The sequence below is a fragment of the Sphaeramia orbicularis genome, chromosome 19 (assembly GCF_902148855.1).
Source record: "Sphaeramia orbicularis chromosome 19, fSphaOr1.1, whole genome shotgun sequence".
Lineage (NCBI taxonomy): Eukaryota > Metazoa > Chordata > Actinopteri > Kurtiformes > Apogonidae > Sphaeramia > Sphaeramia orbicularis.
The window spans coordinates 1,945,570-1,972,082 of NC_043975.1; the positions used below are offsets into that span (position 1 = coordinate 1,945,570).

The following is a 26,513-nucleotide window of genomic DNA, read 5'->3' on the forward strand; positions in this document are numbered from 1 at the left end:
AGCATAATAATAACCTAAAAAAATAATGACAATATGTTTTCTTCTCGGTTTGATGTGGAAAAAAATTATTATGACGATAAATAATGACAGCTTAAAATTTTTGTCTTTGTTTTAATGCAAAAAATAACATTAAATTATGAAAATGTTTACATTTACAAACTATCCTGTAACAATAAAATGTGAATAATCTGAACTGAAATCTAAAGAAAATTAAGCACAATTTTAACCATTTTCTGCCTGTTACTAAGTGTTAGGGTCTTCGTAGATCCGATCCATAATGAACAAGTAGAAATAATGAATTAAGGCATTATTTTGTTAAAACTGCACATATTTTTCTTAAGAAATTTCAGTTTTTTCAGGTTATTCACATCTTTTTTGTTTAGTTTATAAAACTAAGTATTTTCATAATTTAATAGGGTTTTTTGCACTAAAACAGACAAAAATCTGGAGTTGTCATTATTTATAGGTTATTCTGTTATTGTTTTACTGGTCCGGCCCACTGGAGATGAAATCGGGCTGAATGTGGAACCTGAAAGAAAATGAGTTTGAGAGCCCTGGTTTAGAATAAAGATCAGCGAAGTTCTGTCAAAGATGCCAATGATCCAATGAATGGACTGTAAATATGAAGGGAATTTATTTACAGTAATCGGTCCAGCAAAACTGGTCCAGTTGAACCTTGAAGGAGTACGAAGAAGAACAATGACCTGGGCAAATGAGAAATTGAATAAAAGATTGTTCTTATTTTAGTTCCAAACTCATGTGATCACATGTTTGTGTAACATTATGTTTAATGCACATGTGTAAATGATAAATTGAGGCATAATATTGTTAAAACTGCACCTGTTTTTCTTTCAAATTTCAGTTTTTTCAGGTTATTCACATCTTTTTTGTTTTGATAGTTTATAAAAGTATGTATTTTCATAACTTAATGGGAGTTTTTTTGCACCAAAACACAGACAAACATTTGTAGTTGTCATTATTTATAGGTTATTCGGTTCTTATTTTACTGGTCCGGTCCACTGCAGATCAGATCAGGCTGAATGTGGAACCTGAAAGAAAATGAGTTTGAGAGCCCTGGTTTAGAATAAAGCTAGGGATGCACCGATCCGATACCAGTATTGGGCATCGGCTCCGATACTCAGTGTGTGTACTTGTACTTGTAAAAGTAATCTGATACAAATGCACCAATACCACATACAGCCGTGTGACATTCCCAGTTCAGTGCAGCAGGTACGAGGAGGAGGAATAATGTGTGTGGAGTGTGAAGAGTGTGGAGATTGAACCAAATAAATGACGTTAATAAAAGTAACGCTGACCTACAGTAACGTTACAGACACAGACGGATACGGACGCAGCGTTCTGTCCGTCCTCTGATGGTTGAAATGTTGAGTGTTTTCCGTAAACATCCATCAGTTGTATGATTTCTTGGTGTATTTTCAGTTTGGTGGATCCTGTTCTTCCGTCCATCATCTGCGTTTTTTTCCTTTTCTTCTTCATCTGGTGGACGTCTGCTGCTTCTGCACTAACACACCTCCTCTAACCTTTTGCTCTGTGCTTGTCTTTTCTCTTTTTTCTCTTTCTCTTCTGCTTCTTGGGCCTCTTTAGTCCTGGGGGACACTTACAATATCCCTTTAGACCCCCGAGGTAAGACAAAAGCCCGCGGCCGCCTCAGGCCAAACACACATTGAATCTGCTTCCTAATGAGATGCTCTAGTGTCGCCGTGGAAACCTGACTCCTCCCCCCCTTAGCCTGTGATAGTGGTCCCGGTGGGGTTCGATGTAGACCCGGTCTCTGTTCTGAAACCTCCTGTCTTTTCCAGAAACCAGTTCGTCAGCCAGCAGCTACACGTCGGACTTCAACAAGCGGCTCCTCAGTACCTACATATGTGAGTCCAGACCCACGGGCAGCGTTTAGAGCCAGACGTCAGGGTTCTAGGTTCAAACCCGCTGCATGTTTGTGTGTTTTTCAGGTAAAGTGTTGGGGAACCTGCAGCTGAACCTGCTCAGTAAATCCAAAGTGTACGAGGATTCAGCTCTGAGCGCCATCTTCCTCCACAACAACTACAACTACATCCTCAAGTCACTGGAGAAGTGAGTGGACGAACCCATGAGACCACAGACTAGGGTTAACACGGGTTATCCTGACGGAGAACCGCTTAGATTTACACAGAACCGCCTGTGGAACCGCTTAGATTTACATAGAACCACTTATATTTACATAGAACTGCTAATATTTACATAGAACCGCCTATAGAACCACTTATATTTACATAGAACCGCTTATAGAACCACTTATATTTACATAGAACTGCTTATATTTACATAGAACCGCCTATAGAACCACTTATATTTACATAGAACCGCTTATAGAACCACTTATATTTACATAGAACTGCTTATATTTACATAGAACATCTTATATTTACGTAGAACCACTTATATTTACATAGAACTGCTTATATTTACATAGAACCGCCTATAGAACCACTTATATTTACATAGAACCGCTTATAGAACCACTTATATTTACATAGAACTGCTTATATTTACATAGAACATCTTATATTTACGTAGAACCACTTATATTTACATAGAACTGCTTATATTTACGTAGAACCACTTATATTTACATAGAACTGCTTATATTTACATAGAACCGCTTATAGAACCGCTTATATTTACATAGAACCGCTAATATTTAAGAACCGTTTATATTTACGTAGAACCACTAATATTTACATAGAACCACCTATAGAACTGCTTATATTTACGTAGAACCGCTTATATTTACATAGAACACACACACACACACACACACACACACACACACACACACACCATATATATATATATATAAATATATATACATATGTATATATATATATATATATATATATATATATATATATATATATATATATATATATGTATGTATACACACAACAAGAAAAAACTGTCCAACAAAATGAAAACTATAGAGGATGAAAACTTCAAAACAAGATGGAAACTACCTGAAAGAAACAAGACAAAACTATGTAAAAGACGAAAACTACGAAATAACTAAAACTAAGTAAAAGACACATGAGATCTAAACTCTATAAAAGGTGGATGTTTGTGGTTTGAAACTCTTCTTTAGGTTCAGAACATTAGAACAAAAATACTGAAGAAACGTTCCTTCAACATCAAATATAAAACAATGAATCATGTTTTAGCTGAGAACGAAAACAAAGATAAAAGAAAAATAGATAATTAATCCAATAAATAGATTAGTATCACAGTAATATTATTATTGATTTAACTCTAAAACCTACATGTCAAACACTTCCTTCTTTCTGTGACTGTTTGGATTTGACAGTAAAGTGACCTTTGACCCCAGTTTCTTCACCTTCACACAGTGCTGTAAAGGTCAAAGGTCAAAGGGTCTGAGTTTCTGTCGTTTTTTCGCTGCCTCTTGTGTTTTCGGCGCCGTCCTGTTCGCAGTTTGAGGTGACCGCTGTTGTCTTTGTGTTCAGGTCGGAGCTGATCCAACTGGTGACGGTGACCCAGAAGAAGGCGGAGAGCTCCTACAGGGAACTGATCGAACAGCAGATCCAGATGTACCAGCGCAGGTAGAACCGGGTCTGGAACGGACCCCCCCCCTTTTGAAAAACGCCTAAACTGAGGCCGGTACTCATGAATAAATGTACTCATGAATAAATTCATGTTCCAGCTGGCTGAAGGTGACGGAACATCTGACCGACAGGAACATGCCGGTGTTTCAACCTGGAACCAAGGTCAGAACGTGGACTTGAATGTTCCATCCTGGTTCTGCTCAGCCTGGTTCTGGTTCATTGGGTTTTCCTTTTTGTTGCAGCTGAAGGATAAGGAGCGTCAGGTGATCAAAGACAAATTCAAGGTGAGTTTTTCTGTTGTCGTCGTATCGGTTAGAGACAGGACAGACATTAGACCCATACAGAAGATCTGAGGGTCTGAGACGGAGCCCTGAGGTTTCCCAGAACCAGAGTCAGAGCCTGTACGTCCATCAGAGGTCAAAGGTCAGGTTTGGACAAAAACACGTCAGTGTCTTTATTCAAGATTCAAGAAGTTTGTCCAAATACACAACAGTTCTGAGCAAAGAAAGTCGATTGAACTAAAATGAAATAAAAGAAATAAACTGTACAATTAAAACAGTTCAAATGTCTGACCAATGGGGAAGCATCCGCCCACTGCGGGATGTTTGTGTCAAAATGTTTCAATCAAAAAAAACAAAACAAAACAAAAAAAACACTTAAAAAGTTTTTTTTTACTTTACAGAAAAAACATGTTCAAATGGAATTTTTTGGGTCTCAAATTTTTTTTGCATTCAAACACTTTTTTCTTTGATTAAATTTTTTTTTTTTTTAATTGATTTTTTTTTTTTTTTTTTTTTTTTTTTTTTTGATTGAAGTGATATTTTTTGGGACTGATTAATAAAGACACAAATATCCTATCCATAATATGGCCCAAATACAATAAATTTCAATTTTAAAAAATTCAATAAAAAATATATATGTATTTACAATTTTTTAAAAAAATAACTCCCTTCAATCAAAAAAATAACCTTTTCAATCAAAGAAAAAAAGTGTTCAAATACAATTTCTTGGGGTCTCAATTTTTCTTGGCATTCAAACACTTTTTCTATGATTGAAATGTTTTTTTGTTTTTTGTTTTTTTTTTTAAGGAATTTTTTTGATTGAAGTGATATTTTTTGGGACTGAATAATAAAGACACAAATATCCTACCCATAATATGGCCCAAATACAAAAAAGGTGATTTAAAAATAAATAAATAAATAAATATATATATATATATATATATATATATATATATATATATATATATATATATATTTTTTTTTTTTTTTATCTTTTTCCCAATCAGAAAATGACTCACTTCAATCAAAAAAAATTTTCAATCAAAGAACAAAAGTGTTCAAATGCAATTTTTTGGATCTCAAATATTGTTTTTGCTTTCAAACACTTTTTTTTACTTTAATTGAAAATCTTTGTTTTGATTGAAGTGATTTTTTTTTTTTTAATTAAAGTATTTTTTGGGGTTAAAGGTATAAAGAACAAATCAACCTTCATACGAGTGTGTCTGAATACTTTGTGTTCTCCTTTAATTTGTAAATTTTTTGCTATGATGGAACATAATTTTAGACGTTTATAACATAATACAATGTACATCAATGTGATAAAAGCTGAAATATAATAATCCTGAGTAGATGTGTTCCTGTAAAATATGGACTTGACCCCAGAGATAAGGTGATAATGACCCTTAAAATAGCTTGAATTTGACTTTGAAAACTGTGTACGAACCCTGTCTAATAGCACCTGAATGCATCATTAGTGTGTGTGGTCTATATGGTACCTGAATGCCTCATTAGTGTGTTTGGTCTAAATGGTACCTGAATGCCTCATTAGTGTGTTTGGTCTAAATGGTACCTGAATGCCTCATTAGTGTGTTTGGTCTAAATGGTACCTGAATACCTCATCAGTGTGTTTGGTCTAAATGGTACCTGAATGCATCATCAGTGTGTTTGGTCTAAATGGTACCTGAATGCATCATCAGTGTGTGTTTGGTCTAAATGGTACCTGAATGCCTCATCAGTGTGTTTGGTCTAAATGGTACCTGAATGCATCATCAGTGTGTGTTTGGTCTACATGGTACCTGAATGTATCATCAGTGTGTTTGGTCTAAATGGTACCTGAATGCATCATCAGTGTGTGTTTGGTCTAAATGGTACCTGAATGCCTCATCAGTGTGTGTTTGGTCTAAATGGTACCTGAATGTATCATCAGTGTGTTTGGTCTAAATGGTACCTGAATGTATCATCAGTGTGTTTGGTCTAAATGGTACCTGAATGCATCATCAGTGTGTTTGGTCTAAATGGTACCTGAATGCATCATCAGTGTGTGTTTGGTCTACATGGTACCTGAATGTATCATCAGTGTGTTTGGTCTAAATGGTACCTGAATGCATCATCAGTGTGTGTTTGGTCTACATGGTACCTGAATGTATCATCAGTGTGTTTGGTCTAAATGGTACCTGAATGCATCATCAGTGTGTGTTTGGTCTAAATGGTACCTGAATGCATCATCAGTGTGTTTGGTCTAAATGGTACCTGAATGCATCATCAGTGTGTGTTTGGTCTACATGGTACCTGAATGTATCATCAGTGTGTTTGGTCTAAATGGTACCTGAATGCATCATCAGTGTGTGTTTGGTCTAAATGGTACCTGAATGCCTCATCAGTGTGTGTTTGGTCTAAATGGTACCTGAATGTATCATCAGTGTGTTTGGTCTAAATGGTACCTGAATGTATCATCAGTGTGTTTGGTCTAAATGGTACCTGAATGCATCATCAGTGTGTTTGGTCTAAATGGTACCTGAATGCATCATCAGTGTGTGTTTGGTCTACATGGTACCTGAATGTATCATCAGTGTGTTTGGTCTAAATGGTACCTGAATGCATCATCAGTGTGTGTTTGGTCTACATGGTACCTGAATGTATCATCAGTGTGTTTGGTCTAAATGGTACCTGAATGCATCATCAGTGTGTTTGGTCTAAATGGTACCTGAATGCATCATCAGTGTGTGTTTGGTCTAAATGGTACCTGAATGCATCATCAGTGTGTTTGGTCGTGTTGTGTTCAGGGCTTCAACGACGGTCTGGAGGACCTGTGTAAGACCCAGAAGGGCTGGGCCATCCCAGATAAGGAGCAGAGGGACTTCATCCGCCAGGCGCAGAGGAAGGTGGTGTCGGACGCATACAGAGCCTTTCTGCAGAGGTGAGGACGCGCACAGACCCTGAACGCACCACATACGCTCCGCCTCTGACTCCGCCCACTCACTCTCATCTGTTTCCTCCAGATGCACCAACATCTCCTTCACCAAAAACCCAGAGAAATACCACAAATACCGACCGGAGGAGGTGGAGGAGATGATCGAGAAGCTGTTCGACACGTCGGCCTGATCCACGTTTTGGACCAAACACGTGAACATGTATTTATGTAATTTAGCCCCTGAACCGTTCACCTTTGACTGAATAAAAGGAACTCGACCACATGAGGCTTCGTTTGTCTGGTTTGTCCGTCGACTGCGTGGTTCAGACACTTTACAAACGTCTGGAGTTTGTGTTTTTAGTCGTGTTTCATGTCGGTTCTGTTATTTTTGTTTTGTTTGTTTTCTGTTGGTGCGACTTTTGCAGTGATTTTCTTCTGTTACGTCATTTACGATATTTTTATCCTTTGTCCTCTAAGATGTTTTTATTATGTAGCATTTCTAGGGTTTTTCTGTTTTGTCTTTTACTTTGTTTTTATCTCCTTGCAACTTTTGCGATGTTTATGTTTTTACGTCTTCGGCGATGTTTTTATGTTGTTTTTTCTTTTGCAGTATTTTTATCTTGTGCCTTTGGCAATATTTTTATTTTGTTGCATCTGTTGCGATGTTTTTATTTTGTCTTTTGTGATATTTTCATGTTGTGTAATCAGACTCCAAAATCCCTTTTGGGCTTCTTTTGGTGTAAATTAATTTTATTTTATTAATTTTACTCATTGAATTTAGTCTTTTACACTGTTTCAGATGAAAACACTTTTGTAGCCTGGACGGGATTTTGGAGTATGATTACTGCAAAAGTACACAGTACAAGTAGTTCATAGTGTTTGTGCTAATAATATATGAAGTACTAATACCAAAAATACCAGATTTGTGAAATAAATATGGAGGAAGAATATTTTATTCCATGTTAAAAACGGCCTTAAAACCATTTTATCCAACTTACTCTACTGTAAATATCAGATAAATGGTGCACATGTAAAACACTAGGGCCTGTTTCAACCTCAGTCAGATCTGTCGTCATGGTAACGCCTGCCTCTGGACACAGGATGAGACATGTCCTCATCCAATCCCAGCGCTTCCTTCTCGACTCCAGTCTGAGTGTGGGTTCATGAGCAGATGCTGGTGCTGTAATGACCATGTTCCACCACTAGAGGTCTGTGGTGTCAGCTCCATCAGACTGCAGATCCAAAGCACACATGAACCTCAGACTGGGACAGGACCTTTGAATCCTTATCTGCTGTATGATGACAATAAACCCTGAACATGAAGCTGACCTGTTCTGATATTTATGACACAAACTCCAAAATACTTCAGCTTTGATATTAGGTTTTAATTTTACATGTTTGCATTTGGCAGACACTTTTTACCAAAGTGACTTACAGGGAAAAACCAAAAATGAAAGAAAAATACAAGAAGAGATTAAAAACATAAAACAGCCGTACGATTAACACGGTGTCGTACAGAAGAATAAAAAGCAAAGTGATAGACTAAAATACAAGAACAGATTAAAAAGACATAAAAGCAGCTGTACAATTAAAAACAGTGAAATAAAAATACCAAGTAAAACAGCAGAATAAACATAATAATACAATAATGTTATTAGGGTTTAATTTTATCGTCATTCATGTCGTTGGGTTTAAAAGCAAAATAACTGAGGAAATGCAGTGAGCCCTTTAATTCACCAGACAGTCTATAAAAGTAACCAGGTGTGAGTTTATGTTCAGTAAAACTAGGACTCACTGCTGTTTATATACGGACAACAGCCAAATTCATCCAGATGAAAATGGATCAGAATTTCTTTCCAACACATATAATACAATGTAAATACTGTCAAATGAGTTCATTCTAATTTGGCTTAATTAAACCAAATTAAACCAATCAGAACCCAGAGCAGAGCCTTCAGATCCAGTCCACTCACACTCACTGTTTCCACAGTTTCAACTAAACCGACAGAAAATGGACGCCAGCGCCTTCAGACCAGTCTGAACACTTGTGTGAATGACAAACATCTGTTTGAGGACTTTTCTGAAAGTAAAACTACGGTTGTCAGTATCGGTGTTTCACCGACAAAAGTGGTCGTCACCATAGTAACCATGTTACACAAAAGGGTGGGAATCACCATAGTAACAGTAGTCACTTTTCCATTGGACATCTGCACAAAACTTTACCGATATTTACTAAATGTCGAAAAAACACAAGTGCGCAATGTCAGATTTTCCATTAAATCACAAATGTGATGATTTGTTTATTTATTATCGGGAGATGACACGAGAAGTCATTCCATAAACATGTCGTCGAACAGAAATATCTGTTGTTTTGAATCTAGAATGCTCGTTAACCTAATCTTGCTACGACTGAAGAACCACCTCTTGCAAGCGGAAAAAACTTTTCATGGAAAATTGAAAGTTTTGGCAAAATTGTCGTTTTTTCATTTGGTAAATTTTTATGTGCAAGTTATATTCTTCGCAATTTGAGGGTCAACGGAAAAGTGACTCGTGTAACGGAGCGGGATGCAATAGTAACTGTGTAAAAGAGCGGGAATCATAACAGCAACCATCAAAAAGAGGCGGGAATCACCATAGTAACCATATAAAGGAGTGGGAATCACCATAGCAACCATATAAAGGAGTGGGAATCACCATAGTAACCATGTAAAAGACAGGGAATCACCATAGTAACCATGTAAAAGACAGGGAATCACCATAGTAACCATGTAAAAGACAGGGAATCACCATAGTAACCATATGAAACCATATAAATGTGACAGTTTTTTCGTGGCCTGTTCTTTTTTCAGTCTCAGATGAGGTAAATGTCGGTCTCGTCTGTTAGTTTGCTTCACTCCCTTCGTCCGCTCGGATGGATTTCAGCTCCTGTTGCGTGGTGGACTGACTCCCTGACGAGGACGCCGTTTTATCGTGGTGGTCTCGGTCCCGTTTGCATCGCAGCGCCCGGGGCAGCGAGCCGCACAGCGCCCTCCTGAACATGGAGCTGGAGAAGACGTAGACCACCGGGTCCAGGGCGGAGTTCAGGAAGTTCAGGCCCAGGGACACGATGTTGAGCTGGGTGAAGGTGTAGAAGGAGGCGCAGTCCCACGGCCGGTACGATTTGATGACCCAGATGCCCACGGTGGTGACGGTGGTGGGTAAGAAACACACCACGAACACCACCACGATGGCCACGCACACCCGCATGGCCTTCCGAACCTTCTCCGGCCTTCCCATCTGCCGCTGCTTCAGGAAACTGAAGATCCTGACGGAGCAGAAGAGCAGGATGAGCATGGGCACCGCGAACTCCAGAACAGTCAGGATCCGGTGCATGGACACCAGGATGATGATGGCCCGGGACGCTTCTTTGTAGGACGTGAAGAAGAAGCACTGCGTCCTGTTCCCGGGGAGTTTGATGTGACTGTAGGCCAACATGGGAACCCGAGGAGCTACCACCAGCGCCCACACCGACGCCGACACGAAGACGGCCTGGCGCTTGGTCAGGCGGTTCAGACGGTGATGAGGGTGGACCACCTGCAACGGACAAACAGTGAGCAACGGAGACACAACAGCAGCAAGTTTACCAAGATATGAGGAAATAATCAACGAATGGATAGGGTACAATACGATATGATACAAATCACAATACTAGGATCACCATACAGTATATCCTGATATATCATGATACTGTTAAAAAGGCCATTTTTTATAGGTTTTGTTTCTTTTTAAATGATTATTTCCTGGAAGAATTAAATTACACCAGAAATCTACACAAATCCTAAACACAGTTTTATTTGATCCCAACAGGATCTAATGTTCTATCACCAAATGTTCCAACTGTGTTCAAACTGAAATTCTGTTTTCCAGACATTCCAGTTTCAGATCCTGTTCAAATGTTCAGATTCTATTAGTTCACAACTAACATCAGAACTGGATTTGAGTTCAATCCAAACAAAGGAACGAACAGTATTGAATAAAAGAGTGTGAAAGAATAATGAATAAAATATAAACAAAAAAGAAAAACAAAAAACTAAAATGAACCTCCACAGTATCAGCATTTGAATAAATACCTAAAAAATATCGATACAGTACTTTTTAATATCGATACAGTATTGTGAAATGAAATATCGCGATGTATTGCAGAAGGGATATTTTCTTACAGCTCTACGAACTGAGCCAAACTGAAGAACATGAACAAAAAAAGGAGTAAAGGGGAAGGAAAGTAGCCTGGTCAGCTACCCGTCTTTCTCAAATCGTAATCCGTCTGGAATGGTGGGACTTGAATCCAACAGGCGTCGAGTAAACCAATCACAGATAAGACTGATGTGACGTAATTATGTGACGAGCAGGTCCATCATGTCAACAAACCTCAGCGTGTTTCCGTCATGGCGTGTGGTGGTGGTCGAGTAGAAACTTCGGTGAATGATTACTGTCGCTTTTGTCAGAGAAACTTTAGAGTACAGGATGTAATCTGTAACTCAAGCCTTATTTTTGAATCAAGTAAACAACCGACAACAGCTGGAAAGAGATTTGTGGACTTGGGACTGACTTTGACGCGCGACAAAAAGAAGTATGACGTACTGCGAAGCACCCGCCCCCCAGACTGGTGATTGGTTCGGTGTAGAATAGAGAGTGCATATTTCACAGTGATCAGCCTAGTTTCAAACTGTTTTCTCATTAGTCTCTTTTCCATTCACCCTCAAATTGCGCAAATATAACTTGTGCATTAAAATTTGCCTAATGGAAAAACGGCAGTATCGCCAAAACCATCGTTTTTCGACTGAAAGTTTTTGAGCTGGCAAGAGGTGGTTTTTCAGGTGTAGCGTAATTGGTGTATGACGCAAAACTGCAATGGAAAGACCTTTTTCTGCAACTAGAATAAAAACATGAATTAAAAAAAAAAGGATGTTGACGGATGTTACAACAAGAGAAGAAGAATTTTAACAGAAACGTGTCAGTATGTGTGGACGCACCAGGAAACCCAAACATTTTTTAATTTAGTACAAGATAGAGGGCTAATACATGATAATAATAATGAATATATCTGTAAATAAACACCATATCTGCGTTCATCACCATGTTTATGGAATGACTTCTCATGTCATCTTGCGATAATAAATAAACAAATCATTGTGTATGTGATTTAATGGAAAAAGCAACACTATGCACTTCTGTTTTTTTTTATCAACATTTAGTAAATATCGGTCAAGTTTTGCGCAGATGTCTAATGGAAAAGCCAGTAGTGTTGAATACACTGAGAAAAGCAGATGGTTGGCCGGGCTAAAAGAAAATAGCAAAGAAAATGAACAAACTGAACACAAATGAGCAAAATAACGAAAAATGTGAGGAAAAAAATCTGCAAAAGAACCAAAAATTTAAAAGGAAGGGAAATAATAAACAGAACCAACTGAAAAAATTTGCAAATTTATCAAGATATTGATAAATGAGCTTCAAAAAATTATTTAAAAAAAAAATTAAAAATAAGCAAACCAAAGAAAAAATAAGGAACATTTATCAGATTCATAAATTTTGCCTTAAATGTGTTTAGTTTTCAGATGAGTTTTTGCACTTTTCTGAAACAGACTCTTCATTTGTTTCAGTCTTTGTAGGAAATCGTCCCGTTTCTCACCTTAAAGTATCGGTAAACCGCCACCACGGTCATGAGTGCGATGCTGGCCGTCCGGTTGGAAAACATGAGGAACAGGTTGATTCTGCAGAGGCCGTCGCCGAACACCCAGTGGCCCCTGAGCAAGGCGTCGATCCTGAGCGGCAGACTGACCAGGGCCATGAAGTCTGCGATGACCAGGTTGAACAGGAACAAGGTGTTGGGGTTCCACGACTTCAGTTTGACGCAGAAGATCCACAGGGCCACGACGTTTCCCAGAAGCCCCAGCACAACGTCGACGGTGAGGACCGGAGGCAGGACCACGCCCTCCAGCTGGATGCCCACCGGTGGGCAGCCGCCAACGCCGCCAGGACGGGTGGAGTTCAACGACATGGTCACATTATGTGAGAGCATCTGTGAAGGTGGAGGTGTTCTGTCTGAGGAGTAAAAGTGAACGGCTGTGGAGCTAAAGGACGGTACACCTGGAATCAAAGCCGTTCTTTTCAGTATTTGTGTGAAAACAGCTGTGGTTCATGGAGCGTCTGACCACCGAGACCGAAAACAGCCTCTTCCACTTTTCACCTTCCCTTTTCTGGAAACAAAATGCAAAAAAACCCCAAACATTAGAATTTAGAAAAACCACTTCCACTTTTCTGCATTAAAACAGTGAGGTTATACAGGTTTATAGTAGAAGTACTCAGAGAAAGTCTGACAGTACTGCACATACAACCATGGAATATGAATGATGACAATATCACCTCATAAAGGTTTAATGTTTAACCAAATCACCAAAAAACACAGAATATACAGTCATGTTTAGAACTTTACTGATGATGGGGGACTCCTGCCTCTTATATGGTTACTATTGTGATTCTTACTTTCAAGAAAATGGTTTCCATGGTGATTCCCGCCTTTTTTATGTGGTTGTTATAGTGATTCTCACCTTTTTTAATATATTTGTTATTGTGATTCCTGCCTTTTTTAATATATTTACCTCCGCCAAGGAGGTTCTGTTTTTGCCAGGGTTTGTTTGTTTGTTTGTTTGTTTGTCCGTTAGTGTGCAACATAACTCAAAAAGTTATGGACAGATTTGGATGAAATTTTCAGGGTTTGTTGGAAATGGGAAAAGGAAGAAATGATTACATTTTGGTGGTGATCGGGGGTGGGGGGGCCCACGGGGGGGGCCACTGATCAGCCTTGGTGGAGGTCTGCGCTCTCCGAGTGCTTCTAGTTGTTATAGTGATTCCCGCCTTTTTTGTTTAAAATATATTTGTTATAGTGATTCCCATCTTTTTCAATATATTTGTTATACTGTTTCCTGCCTTTTTTATAGGGTTGTTATAGTGATTCCCGCCCTTTTAAAATATATTCATTATAGTGTTTCCCACCTTTTTTATGCAGTTGTTATAGTGATTCCCACCTCTTTTTATATATATGCTCTTATGATTCCCGCCTCTTTTATGTAGTTGCTATGGTAATTCTTGTAAGCAAAGCACACACATACAATAAGAAACTGAGATTTTTTCCTTTTTACAGGAAAAGATTTTACCAGGTAATTTTGGTGGAAATGCACCGAGATTTTTCAAAATCCTGGTGAAAGTTCCTGGTTTTTTATTTTAAATTATTTTTATGAAATTATTTTAATATTATTTTTCTACTATATTGATTCCAGGAACTGATGCATTTCTATGGTATTTTGCTGCGATGTTGTGGTTTTGGTTAACACACTTTAGCAGCATTTCCTCTGTTCATTATTCTGTATCACAACTGCTGATTTTCTTTGCCAAGCCTTTGTATTCAGGTCTAAACTGATCTTCCATGTTCTACCAATATATTTATCATCCAGTAGTTTTTAGCTTTTGTTTGTTTTAGATAGAATCTCAGTTGGAACATTAAAAAGTCACACATTAAAGACAAAAAAATAGTGGTGTCTAATGGCAGTATGCTGTTTAAAGTAAAATACCATAACAGGAAAATCACACCCATTACATTAGAATTCTTCACATTTAAAAGAAATATGCAACAAGTGGGTAATTAAACCAGTTCTATTTATGACTTGAAATATAATTTTTTAAATAAAAATTCAGACTTTTTTTTTTTTTTTTACTTTTCCTTCAGTATGATGACATTTACAAGTTTCTGATTCTGGAAAAGCGCTCATATTAAACTACTACTGATAAAATTAAAGTACATATTATTAACCTGAACAGATTTAATAAGTTTACAATGAAAACTCACCAGAATGTGAGTCGCTTAATGTCATATGTTTACACACTGTGCCTTGTTCATTTATTAAACATACGAAACAGGTGATCAAACACACATAATATTTGCATTTATGCAAAGACTCACCGTCAGCCTGATGATCGAAGGAAGAAGAAGAAGTGAATGAACCGTGACGTTTGTCTGTATTTATACATGTCCAACTGGAGGGTGTGTTTGTTTCATCAGTAAAAACATGTTCTGACTGAGGAAATGTGTTTCTCAACAAGTTTGGCCACAGAGTTAACAAGATGCAACAGGAAAATGGGTTCAGGAGAAAACAGATCAATAAAAAAACACATTTATTTCATAAAACTGAGATGAGAAGACAGATTTAACAAGATGAAGCTGCAGTAAATCACTGATAATTGGATTTTTACTACTTTTAATTAAAAAAAAAAAAAAGATTAACAACAAGAACAACAATAATAATAATAATAATAACAATAATAATTATTATTATTTCTAATATTATAACAGTTCCATTAAATGTATCTAAATATTGAATAAATAGTAATTAAAAAGCTTTAGGAGGTGTAATAATAAAAAGTAACTATATGATAAAAACTAAATATAAACAAAAATGCAGAAATTGTACCCAAATGACCCCCCCCCCCCAGCATAAACAAACATGAGCAAACTTATCAAAATATGAAGAAATGATGAAAATAATCAAGGAATTGAAAAAAAAATCCACAAATTATGAAAATGTTACTTGAAAATAACAAATATGGACAAAATTTGACAAGAAAAATAAAGTAAAGATAAAAAAACAACAAAATAAAGAAAAATAAAGAAAAAATAAGTTAATAATTCATGAAACTGGACAGATTAAACTCAAACTACCAAAAATAAAACTGAAGAGAATAATCAGTAAAAACAAAATTAAAATAACAAAATGAGCAAAAAAGGAGCAAAAAAATTAAGAAAAACTGACAGAAATAAACAAAAATGAACCAATAATGAAGAAAATAATCAACAAACTAAAAAAAAAAGGAACAAACTGAAGTAAAAAGGAACAAATTTGAACAAAATGAACCCAGATCTGTGTTGTGTGTGTTTCTTTGATGCTGTTGCCTTGTACTTTCTGTTGCTGTGATGCGTTCACACGTCACAGCGGAGCTCGGACATAAAAATGATGGCGTTTTGTAATCGTTTCCTGTCTGAGATTGAACTGTCAAACTGTTCCGGACGTTGTGAAATGACAGGATTTACTCTGACAACACGCTGTCCTTTTCCACCGATGATTAACCCGTTCACAGTTTTATCCTGTATTTCATAATTTCATTGTTTTTCTCTGACTCATCATACGCTTTTTATAGTTTGGTCCAGATTTACTCACTCTGATTTCACTGATTTTACTGTGAATGTTTTACTGTTCAATTTATAAAAGAAAAAAAAGAACCTCATTGTGTGTTAAAACCTAGGTCAGAAGCTAAACTTAATCACCTGTGACTTTTACACAGTGTTCATCATCTACCACGTGTTTGTTCTGGATCCTGAATGTGTCTGTATTTCACCTAGCAACACAAAGAAAATCATCCAATCACAGAAAGACAAATAATAAAATCAATCTGATTGGCTACAGGCTTCAAACGTATATTTAACAATCACCAAAATTAACCAGAATTAACACAGATATCAATAAAATGAAGAAAAATGTATTAAATAATCAACAAAATGAACAACTTTGAAAAAATTACAAAACAAACAAAAAAAGACTGATAAAAGAACAAAAATGAAGAACAAATTAATTTATTTCAAACAAACATGTCTTGAGAAAAAAAATCTATCTATGTATTTACAACATAAATATACGACATAATTATCTATATATGAACTATATAAATATTCATACATCCATACAAATATATAAAACATACATAGACCACATAAATATCCATATCAACTTATAATATCCCATATGTTTAGCAGTTTTTATCCCTCATCTTCCATATACCTATAAAATATAACATTAAAGAAAATAATCAACAAATTACAAAAAAAGAGACAATATACAAAAAAAAAAAAAGCCACAACAAAAACAAAATGAGTATAAAAATCACAAAAAGGAACAAAATGTGGAACTTAATTAAGGAATTAAAGTAAAAATCAATAAAATCAATGAAAATACACAAAATACACAATTTTGGAAAAAATCTACAAAATGAACAATATGTTTAAAAAAAAAAAAAAAAAAGAACAAAAACAACCAAAAAATGTATCAATAAATGAACAAAAAGGAAGAAAACTATCAACAACATAAGCAATTTTGGGGGAAAAAAAATCAACGGAATGAACACAAATTAACAAAAAGATGAACAAAAATGAAGACGTGTCGCCCCCTTGTGGACAAAATAACACTGACGACAATGATATAAAAGATCAGAACCATGCAACTTCATTAAAAATTATATAAAAAGGCAACAAATTCTGTAAATGCACACAGTGTTGGATTACAGATGATGGTGCTCCTGTTGGACACGTGGTTCAAACTCCTGTCATTCATTGTGATTTAACTGTAGTACCACTCCAAACCAGCAGGTGGCGGAAACCAGGGGGCACTGCCGCTTCAAAGCAGGTGAAAACCAGCAAAAGAGAGGTAAACATCCCGCTACAAGTTTAATTTGTACAAAAACTATAATACTAGCGTCGGTAACTTAACCAAAGTTACCGGTTTAGAAAAAGATCCACCTCATGGTTAAATTAATCCCGGTATGTATGTAATTATCCTTTGAAGTGTGTTGTATTACTGCGCATGAGCACATCAAGGTTAACTGCTTAATCCGGTCTCTAGCACCTAGCATTAGCATTAGCATTAGCTCACATTAGGAGTGGTGAGCTAAACGTCCCGCTACAAGTTCAATGTGTACAAATACTATAATACTAGCGTCGGTAACTTAACTAAAGTTGCTGGTTTAGAAAAAGATTCACCTCATGGTTAAATTAATCCTGGTATGTAGGTAATTATCCTTCGAAATGTGTTTTATTACTGCGCATGAGCACATAAAGGTTAACTGCTTAATCCGGTCTGTAGCACCTAGCATTAGCATTAGCTCACATTAGGAGTGGTGAGCTGACATTAAAGACGCTCTGGGAGTAATTATACTTTAATTCATTAATTTATTTGGTCATAAATGAACCAGACGGTTTGTTTTTCATGTATTGACATCCTGTCAGGTTCAGACAGAGAAGTTTACACTATTTTAAGGATGCTAAGGGACAGAATCTGGACTAAGGACCATGTTTTGTTCATTTATGTGTCAGTATTCTTAAATATAAAATTATATAAATGTATTTGTAAAGGAGGAGCTGGTTTTAATGGACGGTAACTCCAGTCTGTATCATATTTATTGCATGTTGTATTTTGTATGTTGTGTGTTATGTGTGATGAGTGCTGTGCATTGTGTGTTGTATATCTAATTGTATTGTATGTGTAGTTTGTGTATTATATATTATGTGTTGTATGTCATGTGTGTTGCACGTTGTGTATTGTGTGTTGTGTCCTGTGCCTTGTGCATCTTGATGTGTGTTGCATGGGCATTGTGTATGATGTATGTTGACTATTGCGGACTGTGTGTTATGTGTGTATTATGTGTGTTATTTGGCAATTGTGTGTCACAGGTTATGTATTTTGTATTATGTGTGTTGTGCGTCTTGTTGTGTGTTGCATGTTGTGCATTGTGTATTATGTGTGGTGAGTATTGTGTTGTCTGTTGTGTGATGTGTGTTGTGTATCATGTGTATTGTGTTATTCGTTGCATGTTGTGCATTGTGTATTATGTGTGATGTGTATCATGTGTTGTCTATTGCATGCTGTGTGTTGTGTGTGTATGTGTGTTGTGTGTATAATATGTGTGTTATGTGTATCATGTGTTGTGTGAGTTATGTGTGTTGTGCATCTTGATGTGCGTTGCATGTTGTGCATTGTGTATAATGTGTGTTTTCTGTTGCGTGATGTGTTATGTGTATCATGTGTATTGTGTTATTTGTTGCATGTTGTGTATTGTCTATAATGTGCATTGTGTATTGTGTGTGATGTGTATCATGTGTTGTCTATTGCATGCTGTGCGTTGTGTGTGTATAATGTGTGTTGTGTGTATTGTGTGTGTTGGTGTCATGTGCTGTCTATTGCGTGCTATGCGTTGTGTGTGTCTAATGTGTGTTGTGTGTATTGTGTGTGTTGGTGTCATGTGCTGTCTATTGCGTGCTGTGCGTTGTGTGTGTCTAATGTGTGTTGTGTGTGTTGCGTGCCATGTGTTGCCGGTTGCATGCTGTGCGTTGTGTGTCTGCCGGGTATCAGAGTGGATTAGTGTGTAAAGGTAAGCGTCTCTCTCTGTGTCGGTGGATTTCATCCTCTCCCTCTGGCTCCGTTCAGACCTCCTCCTCCTCCTCCTCTTCTCCGCCGCCGCCGGCTCCTCCTCCGGCTCCTCCTCCTGCTCCTCGTCGTCATGGCGTCCTGAAGCCCGTGTCCCAGTGTGGTCTGGAGGTCTGGGGGTGTGGAGGTCAGAGGTTTTCCCTGAGATGCCGTTGCTGCGTCCAGACGTGGAGCGGGTCGAAGGGCTGTCCCTCCTCTACTGGTAAGGCCTGTTTTTAAGGTGGAATCCTGCTGTTAAGGCGGTCTGTCAGTCTGTTTACACCACGTTCTGGGTCAGGGCTGTTTTAAAGGGACATTGAGACGTTTTCAACAGATTTAGTCCAGCTGTTCGTCAGTCCTTTAAGACAGATGGACACTTTACTACACTCACATTATGATGTTTTTATTATTTTTATTCAACACTAATCCATCACATAGTTTGTCTTAATCATGGGAATATTTCACTGAAATGTAACTTTCCTAAGTCCTAATAGAAATAATACAAATGTCTCCTGAGGTTGTTATTATTACAGTTCTAGGGTCACAGGATATAATTTATTTGTACAAGATAGATGTGACAGTGGTTAACCGTACTCCAACATGAGACAGGGAACATGTAAAAAATGTTTGTATTTGTTCTTTCACTCTGTAACTTATCCTGAACAACTGTTAGAAATAAACATCAAATCATAACAAAAATTCAGGAAAAATGCTGAGAAAGAAGCTAAAACTCTCCCATTCATTTCCAATGGGAAGACGTCATGAAAATGGTCAACCATCCTCATTTCAGCCACGTTATTCATCATAGTTTAACGTAGAGACATGGTTCAAACTCTGAACTTGTCTTCTGACCTCAGACTTTATCCCTAATAATCAGTATTTGGATATCTAGTCCTGTATTTATTAAATCAAAAGTTAATTTTGATGCGTTTTTTGCATCTGTGTCTGATTTTATAATGGCTGTGTAATGGATGATGCTAATTTTTTGTCTTCATCCTGCTGTTCCTCTGAGTCTGTTTCCATCCAGTTTTCCATATTTACCACAGATGCAGCTGCATTTGTCCTCTTTCAGACGATGCTTTGCCCACAGCCCAGTGACTTAAACAATCTGAACTATGAGCCTCAGCGTGACAGGAGTTCCATCCAGCTGACCATTAAACCAATCAGAAACCAGAGCAGAGCATTCAGATCAGTGTTATTCAATGGTAGTTATGCGGCCACTAGAGGGAGTAGTGAGTCACCCTGCCGGCCAAAGCCAAGTTGAGGATGAGAACCAGTAAGAAACAACTGTTAGTCTATAGTCCTTTTACCACAGCACTTCTGTTACGGGAATATTCCACCTTTATTCCGGAATGTCGTCTGTGTAAATAAAATGGTGGATCATTTGCTTCCACCTCTGTAACTCCTCTGGAGGTAATAACAGAGCCCAGATAAAGGTGGGATCAGGATTCAGGAACGCTATGGAAAAGGAACCCCTCTTGTTCCGCAACCAAGGTGGGACGTTTGGATGATGTATTGTGTGCGCGACCCCCGCAACGTGGGGATTTAAAAATGTACAGTACAGTAAACAAACATATCAAAGCAACCACAAAGATGCGGAACTGGGGAGATGCCCAGATCCACCAGCTGTTGGAACTTTGGGCGGACGACTCTATCCGTGCTAACATTTGTGGAACGGTGAAAGACTCTGGAGAGGTTAGCAACACTGCTATGCTCGGGGTATTTTTGACGCCCAAGTTATACGTCACACTATCTGCTGTGCTGTGTCCCCACCCCCCTTTGATTGGTGAACGCAGGTCCGCTGTGTAAAAGTCCAGCCTATCTCACCTCTGTTCCTCCTTTGGTTTGGCTGTGGAAATCAGTTAATGGTGGAAAAAAGGTGGGATCACCATCCTACCTTTTTTCTGGGGTCTCTGTGTAAAAGTGGCTAAAGAAAAAAAGTGATAAAAATAGAAGCTGTTGTTTTCTTTACTGGACTCAGCTGTAAATGTAAAGAATGGAGTTTGGTGGTTAAATGTCAGTGTTTCTTCTACGCTGGAGAGTTTGATTCTGAGGCTTATGAAGGTGTGAAGTTATTATGGGATGTTCTTGTCTTTGCTAAGTTGCTGTTTGTTGATCCTCGGTTCAGACTAAACTGTGACAGTTCTGACCATGTTTGTTGGATTCAAACAGATCTTCAGATATTGACAACACAAACCAAACAGAAAACAGAGGAGATAAGTGGTTTTATTGTGGCTGTTTTAGTCTAAAAACAGAGCTAAGCTAACAGAGCTGTAATGTAAACTATCAGCTGATGCAAGACGTCAACATTATAAGACACAGTGTTATTTTAGCGATTGGTAAAATAAACATCTGTAAGTTTTAGTTTGATTAACACTTGATGATACCATAATACAGATGTGTGGAAACAATGAGCTTTATCCTTTATTCAGGGGCTGATCCAGTCTCTGGACACGTAGGGTTGATCCGCTGGTGGTTCTGGTACCAGACTGACCCCTGCTGGTCATAGTCTGGAATATTAATACTACATAGAAATACCTTTAAAAGAGCTGCTTGAAAAATGACATTAATATCATATATTAGGGGTTTACATCAGTACACAGGTTACTGATATGTGTGTAAACAGCATCTGTGTTTCACTGTGAAAGGTGGCAGGAATCACCATAGCAACCACTTAAAAGAACACAATGCAGACGTTTAGTTTTTCTGCCTAAAAAAATGGATTTTGTCATGTTACTTACATTAGGATGGTTATTCCTGTCGTTTGTCGCCTGAATGATGTAATTCGGACCTGTAGTAACATTACAGGCAGAAAACGTTAACAAACTGCACAGAGCACGTTAGTTTAATTAGTTTAGTGTCCATGTATAGAAGCTAATGAGCTCCAAGTGTAAATGACGTGAGAAGCCGCTCACTGATCGTTCATCCACTGATCTCATTGGATGCTGCAACAGCTCCAGTGTCTTCACTGAGTGGGTTTTTTTCTATGAAAACTCTTCATCACAGCATCCTTATCCTCCTCGTATGATCCGCTTTTACTGTGTTTGTTCTGACATTTGACGAGTAGAACAAATATGTAAACCTTTATTTACATCCAGTTCAGGTTCCTCATTCAGCCCAATATGGTCTCAAGTGGATCAGACCAGTAAAAGAATGACAAGGAAAGAATGTTTACATCTACAAATTACCCTTTAAAAAGTAAATAACAAGAACAAGCCTGAAATTTCTTAAGAAAACTAGGTGTAATTTTACTAATATTCTGTCTTTGTTTATCATTTCCACATGTACATTATCACTTACAGATCACAGTGGATCTACAAATACACAAAATATTTAATAACAGGCAGAATATTCATACAATTACACTGGTTTCTCTTAAGACATTTCATGTTCTTCATATTTGTTCAGGTCATTCATATTTTTGCTGAAAGGATAGTTCGTAAATGTGACCATATTTCATGTAATTTTAAAAAACTTTTTTACACTAAAACTAAGAGAAAAACTTGGAATTGTCATTATTTATAGGTAATTATAAAAGTGTTTATTTTACTGGTCTGACCCACTTTAGATTATATTGGTCTGAATGTGAAACTGGAACTGAGATGATTTTGACATCAGTGATTGTTAACCCTTTAAACACCAAAGTCGCATTATCATGACAAGGAACATAATTGAATGAAACAGCAGGGTGCCTGCGCAGGTCGTGAAAGTCTTTAAAAAAATCTGAAATTTTGAAACCCCATTCTCCAGACCTTGAATTCCAGTCTGGAATTTTGTGTGAAAGTCTTCTCAGTTGAATATTAAAGTATGCTCAAAGGCACATCATCTTTAAAGATAAGAAATACATGAGGAAAGCAGATGAAAAACTAGATATGACTCTGCTAACTGGTCGGTACTGGAATGAGCTCCAATCAAAGCTGGTGTAGCCTCCATGTTCAACTGGAGGAGGTCATCATTTGTCATGTGTCTGAATCCAGGAAGTAAACATTACACTTGTGGGAAGGAAACCACCACACACTCCAGGAGAAGACATGACATCCATGTGTACATTCATGCTTTTATACTTCTGACTGTTCTAGTGAGGCATGTGTGATCTTCACTTTTTTTTATGGCTTGTATTTTTTATTAACTTTTTCTAAACATATCACATCAGACATCAAATGATAACATTAGAGCATTGGTAAATCACCCACCCGTAACCAGAAAGGGTCTTCATATCGATATTGTGTTTTTTATCCCACACACATCAACTTTAAGTATCCATGTATATAATATTTACTTACACCATAAATATCTACACGGAGGTGTCTAATCATAATATACACACATACATACATAAGGTATGTGATCATTGTCTTTTCAGTGTGAATCCTCTTAGCCTTTAGTCTTTGAGATCTAGAGTCCAGGTATTTGCTCCATTTCAAATCATGTTTCTGTCTTGTCCTGCATCCTATATAATACGCTTTCATATGCTGCTGCTTTTCCAACTTCCTGTGGTATTCACTTTTGTGATTTTCATATGTTTTGAAAATGTTTCTGTCAGTAAAACAACTTACTGCAAATTATGTATTCATTCATTCATTCATTCATTCATTCATACATTTATTAGAATGTACTTTTCTACTACACAACAGGTACAATGTCCACCAAAAAAGTAGACACACAAGTATAAAAGTACATAAAGTCAAGGTCTGGGGAAAAATATAGCAGTTTTGAAAAAGTCTGGAATTCTTATTTGGATAAAGAGCAAACACCATGAACAGACAGTTTTTTGGACTCTTGAGATCAAAATTTAATATTTAAGAAGCCCCCAACAACCCCCCCCCCCCTCAAAAAAACCAAAAAAACCAAAAAAAACAAGTGCTTCCAGGCACAACAAACCCTGCCCCTTGCATGTATATATTTACCAGATACTTGGGAATTTAATGAATCATTAGAACATGATATTTTTTAAAATTTCAAACAGTGGTATGACTAAACAATAACTATCAATGTCAAGGTCAGGTTTATTTATATACCACATTTAAAACAGCAGAAAGTGCCCAAAGTGCTGTACAAATTCGTAGATACAAATGCAAGATAAGCTAAAACTAGCAAAATAGGACTTAATACAAGATATATTAAAATGGATAAAAAACAAATACACTAACAGAATAAGTAGCATCAAAACACAACCAGAAGATTAAACAAACAAGTGGTTCCAGGCACAACGAACCCCACCCCCTGCATATATTGTAGCTCATTTTGGCATCGATCCAACTGATGTCATCATGTCTATGCATGTGCTGATGTCATATCAGTTCCCTCTATTTATGTGGCAAGTTTGAAGTAAATTGCAACAAAACTGATATTTTTATAGACATGTGAAATTTCAGCTATTTTAAGGAAATGGGAGGAAAAAAAAGATTTTAAAAATTCATTTAAGATTTGAACTTTGACCTACTTTTCCCAAAATGTAATCACATCTATTCTGGGTCACTGGTAATCTATAAACCCAATCTGGTGTGAATTCAACCAGTAGTCCTGCTGCTAAAGTTTAATCAAACAAACAAACTAAACCAAAAACAACACCCCTTGCCTCCCCTTCAGGGGGCGGGGTCAAAACTCCTCACCTAAAAGGTCAGTATCTTCAGTTTAATTTGAGCATTTCACAGATTCATTCCATAGGTCGTACTGGACCCTTGGGCGGCTGATTTTGGCCCACAGGCCGTATGTTTACCACCCCTACTTTCACCTTAGCAGATGAAATGTAAATGTAAGCATTAAACCAGTGTTTCCAGTCTGTGTTTAAAGCTGTTTCCCTTCAGAGACACTTTAACGGTCAGATTTGTTCCATTAGACCTTTCATTTAACGGCTGCTCTTTTCATCCTCATGTCTTATTCAGTGTTCTCCATGTTCTTCAGTCCTCTGTGGATTACAACAATAGGCCTGTCTGGGCTTAAACTTTCCTTCATAATCTCATTTCCAGCTAAATTAATCAGTTTTAATTCTTTAACTGGCGGGAGTCACCATGGCAACCGCACCCTGCCTTCGATCTGTCATCTGCGAACCTAATCCCCTCCCCCCGACGTCGTCGGCTTCGGTGTCGTTTCCGTGGTTTGAATGTGTGGTTTCGGCGTCGAGTGGCCGTGTTCCCCTGGCCGGCGGCCTCTGTGATGTTAATGACTTACAGCAGGTAATGCAGATTATCAGGTATTAAGTGATCAGTTTAATTGCTGTCGGGGTCAGCGGGTGTTGTTGGTATTTGTCAGTTTGTAGGACAGGAAGCTGCTGCAGCTGGAGAAGGTGGTTTTGTCTTCTTTAACCCTCTGGTGTCCGACACATAGAGGTGCTTCATAACCTCTGAGAGCGCATAATCTGCACAGCACTGTAGTACTGATGTTCAAATATTTTTATAGTTTGGTTTTAACTTTTAACTTTTTTTTTTGTATTTCATCATTGTATTTTCATCAACGTGAGCCATAAACAGAAACATTAAATACTCAATAACTGTGAAGAAAATAAAAAATGGACAAAACTGAACAAGAAATGGCTATAAATATACAAAATGAACCAAAAAATTAAAAGAATAAACTAAAAGTTAACAGATTTTTACTGTCTCTCTCACTCTTGTTTTTAACTTTAATTTTTTTTTTTTGTATTTCATCAACTTGGGCCATAAACAGAAACACCAAATACTCAATAACTGTCACATTTTTAACCCTTTAATGCCATGTTTATAAGGTAAACAAACCATATTTTTTATGGCAAAAAAACACAAAAACTTTTAGTTCCCCCAAAAAATTGTATTGGTTTTTGTGGGTGTTTTTTTCCTCCTGGCACATGTCAATAATGAACAGTAACATTGGTTAATATGCATTATTATTTTTTGTGCCAGGTCAAATGTTAATGTTAATGTTGTGCATTTTGTACTCAATTGGGTGAAAGATGTTAGTGTAGTGAACAAAGAAATAGTGAAGAAAATAATAAAAAAAAATGGACAAAACTGAACAAGATATGGCAATAAATGTACAAAATGAACCAAAAAATTAAAAGAATAAACTGAAGTTACAGATTTTCACTCTCGCTTTCTCACTCTCGTTTTGAACTTTAAATTTTTTTTTTTTGTTTTTCATCAACTTTAGCCATAAACAAAAACGCCAAATACTCAGTAACTGTCATATTTTTAAAGCTCTAATTTTTCATCAAATCTGTCCAACCCCAGTCAGAGCCTAAGTATCACTAATGCGTAAAGCTTTCCATGATTACTCACCTGAATCTCTTCCCTCACGGTGAACAATTCCGAAGTGTACTCCATTTGTTTACAAACACATCCAGTAGGTCACTTGGGCATTTTCGGAAATTTGTCGCAAAGTGCATTATGGGAAGTGGATCTCCACACAGCTGCATTATGGGAAGTGGAGCTCCACACAGCCGCATTATGGGAAGTGGAGCTCCACACAGCTG

At 37.2% G+C, this 26,513-nt stretch overlaps 3 protein-coding genes and 2 long non-coding RNA genes across 18 annotated transcripts in view; 2 read left to right on the forward strand and 3 right to left on the reverse strand.

Moving 5' to 3' along the window:
- exoc7 (exocyst complex component 7) overlaps positions 1-23,381 on the forward strand; it is a 39,127-nt gene extending 15,746 nt beyond the window's left edge. For 5 of the 11 annotated variants that reach the window (XM_030122080.1, XM_030122083.1, XM_030122082.1 and 2 more), the window contains 8 exons: positions 1,606-1,644; positions 1,821-1,886; positions 1,971-2,091; positions 3,513-3,608; positions 3,710-3,773; positions 3,854-3,895; positions 6,676-6,809; positions 6,892-7,086. In XM_030122080.1, the coding sequence (XP_029977940.1) occupies positions 1,606-1,644; positions 1,821-1,886; positions 1,971-2,091; positions 3,513-3,608; positions 3,710-3,773; positions 3,854-3,895; positions 6,676-6,809; positions 6,892-6,994 (665 nt within the window). In that variant the 3' untranslated portion in view covers positions 6,995-7,086. Of the gene's footprint in view, positions 1-1,605; positions 1,645-1,820; positions 1,887-1,970; positions 2,092-3,512; positions 3,609-3,709; positions 3,774-3,853; positions 3,896-6,675; positions 6,810-6,891; positions 7,087-22,080; positions 22,089-23,370 lie in introns of those variants that run through there. The other 6 variants (XM_030122085.1, XM_030122087.1, XM_030122086.1 and 3 more) reach the window with 2 other exon arrangements.
- On the reverse strand, positions 1,725-15,080 carry LOC115410438 (uncharacterized). The gene is made up of 3 exons (XR_003934093.1): positions 14,992-15,080; positions 14,555-14,559; positions 1,725-1,736 (listed from the first exon to the last, which is right to left on the reverse strand). It is a non-coding gene; the product is annotated as an uncharacterized LOC115410438 (long non-coding RNA).
- LOC115410439 (uncharacterized) lies at positions 2,189-2,479 on the reverse strand. The gene is made up of 3 exons (XR_003934094.1): positions 2,437-2,479; positions 2,293-2,332; positions 2,189-2,248 (listed from the first exon to the last, which is right to left on the reverse strand). It is a non-coding gene; the product is annotated as an uncharacterized LOC115410439 (long non-coding RNA).
- Positions 8,330-14,988, reverse strand: LOC115410434 (hydroxycarboxylic acid receptor 2-like). 2 transcript variants are annotated; one of them, XM_030122093.1, is made up of 3 exons: positions 14,800-14,988; positions 12,472-13,039; positions 8,330-10,376 (listed from the first exon to the last, which is right to left on the reverse strand). In XM_030122093.1, exons 2-3 carry the CDS (start codon positions 12,859-12,861, stop codon positions 9,684-9,686), a joined length of 1,083 nt encoding a protein of 360 aa, XP_029977953.1. In that variant the 5' UTR covers positions 12,862-13,039; positions 14,800-14,988; the 3' UTR covers positions 8,330-9,683. The 2 variants fall into 2 exon arrangements, with proteins under 2 accessions (XP_029977953.1, XP_029977951.1); XM_030122091.1 differs by lacking the exon at positions 14,800-14,988 and having other exon boundaries at positions 12,472-13,102.
- stxbp4 (syntaxin binding protein 4) overlaps positions 19,044-26,513 on the forward strand; it is a 79,887-nt gene continuing 72,417 nt past the window's right edge. The window contains exon 1 of one of the 3 annotated variants that reach the window (XM_030122079.1): positions 19,044-19,289. In XM_030122079.1, coding sequence (XP_029977939.1) covers positions 19,234-19,289 — 56 coding nt within the window. In that variant the 5' untranslated portion in view covers positions 19,044-19,233. The remainder of the gene's footprint in view (positions 19,290-26,513) is intronic. The other 2 variants (XM_030122075.1, XM_030122078.1) reach the window with 2 other exon arrangements.